The 10,786-nt window shown below is 41.0% G+C and overlaps 1 protein-coding gene across 1 annotated transcript; it reads right to left on the minus strand.

The window, feature by feature from the left end:
• Positions 1–4,121: 4,121 nt before the first annotated feature.
• On the minus strand, positions 4,122–10,158 carry Marcks (myristoylated alanine rich protein kinase C substrate). The gene is made up of 2 exons (XM_078019377.1): positions 9,634–10,158; positions 4,122–7,788 (listed from the first exon to the last, which is right to left on the minus strand). Exons 1-2 carry the CDS (start codon positions 9,733–9,735, stop codon positions 6,886–6,888), a joined length of 1,005 nt encoding a protein of 334 aa, XP_077875503.1. The 5' UTR covers positions 9,736–10,158; the 3' UTR covers positions 4,122–6,885.
• Between the last annotated feature and the right edge of the window lie 628 nt (positions 10,159–10,786).

Below are 10,786 nucleotides of genomic sequence, written 5' to 3' on the forward strand. Positions count from 1 at the left end.
TTTGGGTTCTTTTTGACAAAATAATACATACAAGGAATTTGATTTCAGTCCCCATTCCCCCTCCCTTTTTCTTTCCTTCTCCTGCTCTCTTTTCTTCTCTCGGTCTTCCTTTCACTCCTTTAATTATTTTTTATTGTTATGTACTGATATATGTTATATTTATGTGTACATATATACAGGTGAAATTCTTTTAGGTACATTTATATATGTATGTAACAAGCTATTGTTTGTTCAAGACTACATAAAAAATTTAAATTTACAAGCTATCCACCAAAAACGTTTTAAAACTAGCGTTATTATCCGAATTTTAAAAATTCCCAACTTCCTGGTAGTAACTTATGCTTATAAAACATCAGGTAGCATAAGAGAAAAGGACAGATATTTACTGTACTATTTCAGTCTAATTAATGAACTAGATAATGCCTCAGAGACTAGATGAAAATGACACTGCTTAGATAATTGATTTTTCCAGTTAATAATTAATATTTTATATGACCTGACCAAGTCCATAAACTCCTTTTTCTTTATAATCTCGCCAGTTGCCCTCAATTCCTTTCAAATGCTATTTTATTTATTTATTTATTTAAAGTTATTGATGGATCTTTATTTTATTTATTTGTATATGGTGCTGAGAATCGAACCCATTGCCTCATGCATGCCAGGCAAGCGCTATACCACTGAGCCACAACCCCAGCCCTCAAGTGCTATTTTAGACTATTGTTCATATGATACTTGCAAATTTACTAAAAACGCTAAAATAAGTTGCTCTAGTTGGTAATTTACTTCGAAGGAAATGTTATCCTATGAGCACTTAAATTCAACCTTCTTAAAATGTCTTTATACAAAAATGACAGTTAATTTTGCCATATAAGACTCTGGGCTCTATAACGAGTATCTTCCTTGAATCTTTTTTCTTTTTTTTTTTTTTGTTTTTAGTACAATTATTTTAAACATTGCCAATTTCTGTGACACACACTTGATGATAGAAATTTTAATGTTTTGATAGGTTAATTGGTATTGTTTGTTGACCAGCATGTTCTATTTAGAGTGCTGTTTTGCTATGTGCTAACACATGTCTTCGGTGGCAAGTGGTTGCTGGGTTTCCTCATGCCTATACATTCCAGACATTGTTCTCAGTACATGGAGTAAGATGTTATACTAATAGATTTTGATGATATTTAACTATAATTATACTACAGTGTAGAGGTAGATTAATTTCATTAAAGTTGTCTGTAATGGAAGATATCTAGGCATAAAATCCCAACCAAAATTTAGAGATGCACCAACACTTATATGCGATCCTCCCAACACAAATAACAAAATCTGAGGATGCTGAAATTCCTAACATAAAATGGAATAGTATTTGCATGTAACCTACACATATACTCCTATATATATTAAATCATCTATAAGTTACTTATAATGCCTAATACAGGATAGATCCTATGTAAATAGTTGTTATACTATATTGTTTAGGGAATGACAGCAGGAAAAAAGTCCATACATATTCCATACAGAAATAATTTTTTTCTGAGTATTTTAAATCTACAATTCGTTGAATCTGCAGATGCAGAACCTTTGAATACAAATGATCTATGGTTCTTAGTTGGCAGGTCAGTGGTTCAAAACTTGCAGAATTAAAAACCTTAAACCTTTCAGTTTCGTCCATCATCTACATCCTTCTATGCCAGTTTCCAAGATCATCAATATAATCTTTGGGAATTGCTAAGAAAACAAATAATGAAAAATACCAGTTTCAAAAACAATGTTAATCCAGTAAAATAGGAAAGAAATTGTCTTTGGAGTCAAATTTTAAGACTCCTTGCAATTAAGTCTTATTCTTAACATCCTTGATTTTTTTTTCCTCCTGCTAAATTGTCTTCAAAAGTCAACAAAGAATCTCTGAACAATAACTTTACATTCTACATATCCTTCCAAACAATTCCTGAAGCAGTATCTTTGCTTAGTTTCCACATGGGCAGTTTGGGATGGTTGGATTTCCTTTTTGGAGCACTGAGCTGGAGGAAGGACATGTGAGGAAGAGGAGGGAAAGACTTATAGTCAAGAAAGTGTCATAACCTATTTAAAAAGTGTCAGTCACTGACCATAGAGAAAGCAAAATACTGTAAGAATGTGTAATGCTAAAGGTCTTGCCCCTCACTTAAATGTGTTTTCCACACATTATTACATCATTACTAAGCATAATATAGACTCAAGGCAAACACTAATTCAACTGTCTTGACATTATCTTTAAACTGAATCCTTCAGATTTAAATAGTTAACTATGAAAAATGTTTTTACTTCTTTTTCCTCCTTGTATTTCTAAGGATATACCATACCACTCAGTTCTGTATTTTTCATTTAAAGCTCCAAGGAAACAAGATGATTATATAGAACACTCATATTTTGATAGAAGATGGTTGTTATGTTTGTGATGTGGAGTTAAAACTTTTAATTACCCCCAATTATATAAAGTGTTACATGTTTTATTTTTGAACATTAAAATTCAAATCCCAACAAATGAGAATAAAAGGTGTTTTGTTCTCATTTCCATTACAAGTTTATAAAGTATTGTACTTTTTTTTCCCCTAGGATGAAACACAATTTATATACCCCAATTGAGTTTTCCCCGAGAGCTTTCTGGAAAAGTTTACTCATAAATTCAAACTACTCAAATAGTAGTTGATGCTTCCAAGATTCAAAATATTCTTAGAAAATCTTAAAAGAAATCTTTACTATGAGCTGGGATTATAACTCAGTGGTAGAGCACTTGCCTAGCACATGTGAGGTACTGAGTTTGATCCTCAGTATCATATAAAAATAAATAAAATAAAGGTATTGTGTCCATCTACAACTAAAAAAATATTAAAAGAAAAAAACATATTTACTACATAGAAAATTTTTGTTTTTTCAAATGATGTCAAATCTTCATCTGTGAAGGAAAAGTCTGACTTCTAGAAAATCATTATCTCTATGTATTAGGAAGATCAAACTAGGAATGATTATGATTTCGTTTCCATGAAAGTCGTAATTATAAACAATAAAATGTATTTCCATATGTGTCTTAGAAACAGGGATTTCAAAGTGCCTCTTTGTTTGAATATATTCTAGACAAAAAATTATCTCAATTTCACCTTGTTCTATGTTTAACTTAAAAAAAATACAAATATGTAGCCGTGACGTTTGTTTCTTATATGTAATTCATTTGTAATTGCTATATTACTAGGAAAAAAAAGACAATCCCTTTAGTTTTGGTCAACTACAAACCTATTTAATACTTTTTTAAACATCAAAAACACAAAGAAAACCTTAACACAAATTTATTGAAATTCACACCTAGCCTTTTAAAGTATTTATTTCCATTTTCAGAATGGCATTCTTGGGCATAATTTAAAGGAGTGCTCAAATTATCATCTCAACAGGGACTGGAAGAATTATGATGAAAAGCATTTTAAAATTCTGTTTGCTACACCTTGCTTTAAATACTTGCATATAACTGGGAAATGGAAAGGGAAAAAAAATGCTCAGTGTTCCCAGTGAATGATTAAAGGGAAGGCAGAGGCTAATAGTCTATTACTTAATTGATTTTTAAAGTTAAAACTTGGACTATATTAAATTACACTACCTTTCCACTTGCTTATTCAAGAATCTATCTACATTAGGAGTTCGAAGAGCACCTTACCCTTAAATCCTTAAGCTAAATTGCAAAGTTCTATTGTTTGTTTCTAATTCATATGATGAAAAAACATACATGAATTGCAGCATTTGTCAGTTATCAAGTTCTATAGTTAAAATTGACCTGTGGGCAAATAGATCATCTTCAATGTATAATAATTTTATATTCAAGTACAATATCAAAACATATCCTCTAAATCCTATCAACTGAATAATAGTAAACCTTTTAATACCTAAAGTTTTAAACTTTTCTCTAAAAACTTATGTTTGAAAATAAACTTTGTAAAAAATCCTATTTTAGCAGGTTTGATAATATCAACTGGTAAAACTTTATTTTACAAGCAATAGGAATTGGACCAAATGATTATTATAATCCAGAGGAAGTATTTTATAACCATAGCAAATGCCATTATACATACTGCCAATACAGATTTAATAGACAATACTGAACTGTACAAGAATTATTTATTTTTCCTTAATCTCAAAGCTATTTTTAGTAGTACAAAAAAGCCATTATTAACATTTTTCCATTAGAAAACAACATGATGTACAAAACTTTGGATGAAAAGATATGTCAAATTTCATTTAATAACTTGGAGGAAAATCCATCACTCCCTCAATACCACCCAAAGTGTATAGGCAGTGATTAAAATCAAAATAATGCATCTTAATAAATCCCAGCGGTTAAAAGAACAAAACTAGCAATTTATAATAGTTTTCTACACAGTATTTTTCACAACTCACTTTGGGAGTTATTTTTTTTTTTTAACTGAGCCCTACTACATGCCAGGCACTGTACTTGGCCAACTAGGTATTTGCAAAAAAGTTAGTTAAGGTGGGAAAGACCCATAAATCAGTCCTTTGGTTACCAGATTTGATTTTTAACTTACAAACATCCTCCAAGATCAAGAAATTCTAAAAATACACACCCTTCCAAATGTTACTTGACTTTATTAGTAGGGAGGGTGTTTAGTACAGAGAAGTCATGAACCATTATTTTTGACCCATTATTCCAATTAAAAGAGCATATCAAAAAGCTAATTTGTTATTTTCCTAGTAAGATTTTGGCATTCAGGTGTTATAATTGCAGTTCACTGGTTTTTCATGTTTTTCATTGCAAGTTGCTCAAAAACAGCAAAACAGCTGTGCATGAACAATTATGCATTTTAAAAAGCAATGGTATTTGATAAATATTAAAATTCAATTCGATATAGCATCCAGTGAACAAAAATATCCAGTTATGGAGTGCTAAAGAGGAGAGAGGTAAACTAGGAAGGATTAATACATAGAGTATTTATCATTTCTTTTGAGTAACAAGCTGCTAATATACTTTCATTAAAATAAAAAATGGTTGCAACTATGCTAAAGGCCCATAAATTGACAAGGTTGTCCATTTGACACCATAACTTCATTACATAAGTCTGTTTTCTTAAGGTATAACATAATCTAAGCAATAATTTGGAAATTAGCCAACTGCTAAGCAATTACAATGGCAGGTAATACACCATCAACTTTTAAAACACATTTGGCCACTTTTCATGACCCATCTGTGGTTCAGATTCAATAGACTCTCATTTTATAAAATTTAAGTTTCTGGACCTGTATGATAAGAAAATTATTTTATGAAATATTCTCATAAGACATTTAATAGTCTTAGGGTCACACCACTTTTGTTCTAAGTGACTTAATCTGACATGCTATATAGCTACAATAAAAAGTAATTTTTAAATGAAAACTAAATGCAGATAAGTGGTAACAGATTGAACATGGAATGTTATAAGATCTTCCTATATATGTAATCATACACTGCTGATTATGGATTTCAGAGCTTGAAAAACTTCAGATTAAAAATCACAACCAAATTTACTCTTGATAGCATGCGAGATCTTTTTAAAAATTAACCTAAGACCTAGAAGTCTCAGTATTATCAGAACATAAAGAAACACAACAAATTTGTACATTTTATTCACATTTATTTTTCGCTTTTAGTGTGCTCACAGAAAATTAGAACACCTTAAGCAGGAGTTTAATAGCAATTTTTGTAAGCAAAGTTACATTCCATCTCTAAGTCAAATTGGTCAAAGCTTCTCCAGTATTTACAAAACATGATAGACAAGATGCTACACAAAACCATTGCATCTGAAGTTTTTTTTTCCTTTATTCTCAAAGACAACTGGAAAAGAAAGCATTGTCTGCTGTAATCAAAAACATACCACAGTATAAACAGTAACCATTCCACTTATCACAGCTTGGTTGAGTTTAAAATTTGTGATTAAAAGGTCCAAGATGACTGCAGTTTTACAAAAATGGGCAGGGTGAAAAGTTGCAAACTTCATGTGCTTCTGGATATCAAGATTTGTTTTTATACAATAGTCACAGTTAAAAACACCCTGCTGGTAATACATAATTACACTTTATTAAGGTCATAAACCAGCAATAAACAATAAAGCCTATACAACTTGTAGTTCTACTTAATCACTGACTGATACAGCTAACATGAGATAAGTGAAAAGTTCCTATGGTTTAAATGAACTCCTAAGACTATGATCTTTTTTTAAAATCTGGGTATTGGTGTTTTTTTTTTTTCTTTCCTTCTTACTCAAGACTTGTAGTGTTGTAAACCTGCCTCACAAAATACATCGTAATAACTTTTCTTTAAAAAAAAAAAAAAGACTAAGCCTTTACACCATCATTTCTAGTGGCACATTATCTTGGCAATGTCATGCACCACTTCATTTTCTCTATTGTGGCCCCTAATCACTTCATTTGATATCCCTTTTTGACCCACCCATCTCCTTCATATATGGGCATGTCCATAGATTGACAAAGAAAGTTTACATTTTTGAATAAAGATGCAAAGTATGCAAAAAACATTAATACTGATGCAAAAAAAAAAAATAAAAAAAAATAAAAGAAAAAAGAAACAAGGCAGAGGAAGGTGTTTTAAGCTCTCCTCGACCAGTTGGAATGGTGGTAACAGAATGATTTGAGATGGGATCTGTGGGGAAAGGGGAAAAAAATTTACTGCTAAAAAAAGTAAAAAAAAAAAAAAAAAAGGAAGACGAAAAGAAAAAAGAAAAAGAAAGAAAAAAACATCTTTAAAATCAATCCCTGGTTGTAGACAAGTTCTCCAAAACCAGTACCTGGCACCACTCCAACAAACAAACGGGGGAGAAAAGTTCTTCGATTATCTCATAACCTCTGGCCCTTTTACTCTGCCGCCTCTGTTGGGGGCGCTTCTGGACTGCACTCCGGCTGCGCCTCCTGTGATGGGGCTGCGCAGGCAGACGAGGCGCAGGCGGCCGCGGGCTCCTCGGCGGAGGCCACCTCCTGCTCAGGGGGCGCGCCAGACCCCGCGGCGGAGGGCGCCTCACAGGCGGCGGCGCTGGCCCCGGCCTCCTCCACCTTCTCTGCGGCCTTGGGCTCCTCTGCTGCCTTGGGCTCCTCGCAGGCGGCTGGCTTCTCTGGCGCGACGGCGGCCTCCTCGGGCTTGGCCTCCTGCGGGTCGCCACCTGCCGCCCCCTCCTCGCCCGCGGCGGCCTCCTCGCTCGGCGCCACCGCCTGCTCCCCGGGGGCCGCCCCCGCCTCAGCGGCGGCAGCGGCGCCCCCGGCGGCCTCGTCCTTGCCGCCCTCCGCGGTGGCACTGGCAGCGCCCTCGGCCTCACCGCCCTCTCCCGCCTCCTTCTTGTTCTTCTTGAAGGAGAAGCCACTCAGCTTGAAAGACTTCTTGAAGGAAAAGCGCTTCTTTTTTTTTTTCGGGGTCTCGTTGCTGGGCGAGGGTGTGGCCCCGTCCTCGGCCTTGGGCGAAGACGTCGAGGAGGCGGCCGAGGCAGCCTCCCCCTCGGCGGCCGTGGGCGAGCCTGGCTCCGCGACCTCGCCTTCGGCGGCGGCCTCCTTCTCCACAGGGCCGGCCCCAGGCTCGGGGGCGGCGGCGGCGGCGGCGGCGGGCTCATCTTTCTCGGCCGAGGCAGGGGACGCAGCCCCGCTCCCTGCGGCCGCGGGCTCCTCCTTGTCGGCGGCGGGAGCGCTGCCATTGGCCTGCAGCTCCTCCTTGGCGCCCGGCTCGGCGGCCGCGGGCGAAGCGTCCCCGTTTACTTTCACGTGGCCATTCTCCTGCGGGGCAGAGAAAGTGGGAGCGTCACAGATGCGGCCCGGGCAAACCGCTGTTCCTTTCCCCACCCCAGGGGCCGGAGAGACCAGATTCCCTAAGGCATCTCAGGGTCCAGAATCCCTCGGTCCCGCAGTTATGGGGAGGAAGGGTTGGGGCCGAGCCAAGAGCCCCATGGATGAACAAATGGGGCAGCGACGTTTGGGAAGCCCAAAAGGCACAGCAAGAGCCTCCACATCCAGTAGATGTCCTAAGGACCGAACCCGAAATGTGGAAGGCAATGGATAACTCTTCCAGCCCTTCCCTCACGGGCTTTGGAAAAGGAGCCAGTAATACTGGATACAGCAAATGCCCTTTGAAAGAAGGCACACAGCCCTAGCTGGTGGTCTGTGCCTAGGTCACACATCCGCTTTTCTCCCTAAACCCTAGAGGCCTCGTCAAAACACTGAGAATACCCCGGGGGATCACAGCACTCCAGCCAGGAGCGCCCGCCCGCTCTGCGCACTTAAGGCACTGCATGCGCCCTTGGCCTTGAGACCGGTAGAGGGCGCTGCGCTTCCATCTCGCAGAGCTGGCGCAGGCGAGCGAAGAGGGGCGGGGCCGCCTGGCCACCCCGCCCTGCCCAGCCGGGCCCTGCCCGCAGGCCAAGGCGCCCCCGAGCTGGGATCGTGCTACCCGAAGAGTCCGCAAACAAAGCTCAGGTGGCTTCCCAGCCTCTGGGTCGGGTTCAAACCTACAAGGATGGGGAAAACCCATTATTTCTGAGGTCTCGCTTGTGCTTTCACAACCACCTTCGCCCCTGACTCGGCAAAGCGGGGCAGTTCATTTTGCATTTTTAACGGGTTTTGAAGCAACTGGCAGAGTCTGTCTTACTCCAGTAGATTAGCCCAGGCGAAGCAACACGGTCTCCGCTCTAGGAAAAGAGGCGTGGTGGGTGCCCAGTGTTTGTGAAGCAGCCACCCATGGCCGACCTCTCGCGCCCACCCAACCGTGGCTAGCTGCTTGGGTTCGGGCAGCGCTGGGGCGGCCCCTCGCGGGTGGCCGAAGCGCCACGCACACGAACAACCCTAACCGAAACGCAAAAACCATCTGGAGAGCTTCTCAAAAGATCCGCCGAAGGTTCCCACCCCAGGGATTGCCTTTAGAAGTCAAATGGGTGTGTAATTCCACAGACAGCTACAAATAAGATTCAGACAGTGGGAAAGCCCCACCGAAATATACCGAAAGCCTTCTGTCCAGTTCAGCCAGCCACCTTTCCTAGAACACAGGGCACACCGCCTCGACATACAATAAGACAGCCCTTGCCTTTTTGCCTTCTCCCAACGCCATCCCCATTTACGTTTCCCCCCTTCTCTCTCTCTCTCTCTCTCTCTCTCTCACACACACACACACACACACACACACACACACACACACCACCACCACCACCACCACCACGACCAGTTCAGATATCTCGAAGGCGACCCAGTCTCAACAACAAACACGAAGGATACCCCAAAACCATTGTGCCCCCAAATACAAATGCACCCTGGCTTAAGGGGGAACATCTAGCTAGTCACGTTCTGCCATCCTCCAAACCACGCCATTTTAGACGATTTATCACTCTTTTTCTCCCGTCTACTCAAGAATGCGCCAGGATTCTCCGGAACCACTTCTTTGGGGTGGGGGATGGAGGTAGCCCTCCATGAAAAATTGACAATTTAGGCTATCCTTTTCCATTCAACTTTCAGACTAGAATCCGGCCACGCTCTTCTTCACCGAATGCGCCCCGGGCGCGAACAGAAGGAAGGGAAGCTTCGAGACTAGAGAAAGACACCAAAGAAATGACCAGAACTACAGGTAGAATTTACCTGCCCATTCGCTTTGGAAGGCGAGGAGGCCACAGCCGCCTCCCCGGGCCTCTCCGCGGCGGCTTCTCCCTTCGCTGCGGTCTTGGAGAACTGGGCACCCATGCTGGCTTCTTCAACAAAGAAACTCAACAGATCCAAGAGGGGAAACAAAGAGCCTTGGGTTGGTGTAACGACGGGGCGAGCAGCAACAGCGGCAGCAGCAGCGGCAACGGCAGCGGCGGCACACACACCGGAGGGAGGGGGTGGGGGTGGTGAGGACAGAACAGAACCGATTAAATACACTCCGATAAAAAAAATTTAGTCGAAGAGATCAAAAAGCAGCAGCGCAGGAGGGAGGGAAAAAGGTGGAAAAGTCGAGCACACAAAAAAAGGAGCCCAAGTGTAGTTCTTTTTTTTTAAAGAAGTAATAAAAAAAAATCCCAGATTTGTAGCCGCACTGTAGACAAGAGGAAAATGGAGAAATCTCCCTGGTTGCTAATAAGATGCGGGGTCCAACGCCCAAGTGCACAGATGAATGGGCTCGCGGGCGCTGACGCGGCCCCCGCGCGCGCCGGCCAATCCGCGCGCCGCACACAAAGCAGGGGGCGGGGCTTGCGCGCCCGGCGAACAATGGAGCCGCGCTTTGCAAACGGTTTGAAAATCAGCTTCAGACAGAGAATTAATGTCCTCCAAATAAATAAATCAATTAAAAAATACATGCCTCTTGCCTCCCTCGGCTTGAAAATAATAATGCATCCCTTGATTGGCTTGCTTTGTTTGGAATTAACGCGGGAGGGGGGTACTTGTGGAAGGAGGCGGAGAAAGCGTTAACTTGACTCGCACTGACTCTTGTCGGTCTATATCCGTGTCTGTCTCTCTCCACTTGCTCCCCTCCCCCATCTTTCCCGTGTGTTTATGTATATGTATGTGTGTGCGAGTGTTAAAGACAATGGGTAGCGTTTGTGTGTTTGCAGCATGTTTTCCTTCTCCGCGTTCCATATGGGTTTCACAGATAGCGCTCAGGGTTTGTTTTTTTAACAGCAGCAATTGTTAAATCGTCCCACGTTGAAAGGTATTTAAACCACGACGATCGAATTTCACCAAACGAGATCGCGAGTTGGAATTAGGTCTGTAGGCCAGATGTGGAAAATGCAAAAGCAGCAAAGAGCCGAAG

This window comes from Ictidomys tridecemlineatus, chromosome 8, assembly GCF_052094955.1.
Source record: "Ictidomys tridecemlineatus isolate mIctTri1 chromosome 8, mIctTri1.hap1, whole genome shotgun sequence".
NCBI classification, from domain to species: Eukaryota; Metazoa; Chordata; class Mammalia; order Rodentia; family Sciuridae; genus Ictidomys; species Ictidomys tridecemlineatus.

Coding starts and splice junctions, on each gene's coding strand:
- Marcks (XM_078019377.1), bottom strand. CDS start 9,735: ATGGGTGCCCAGTTCTCCAAGACCGCAGCGAAGGGAGAAGCCGCCGCG. Junction 7,789..9,633: donor CTTCCAAAGCGAATGGGCAG/GTAAATTCTACC, acceptor TCTGCCCCGCAG/GAGAATGGCCACGTGAAAGT.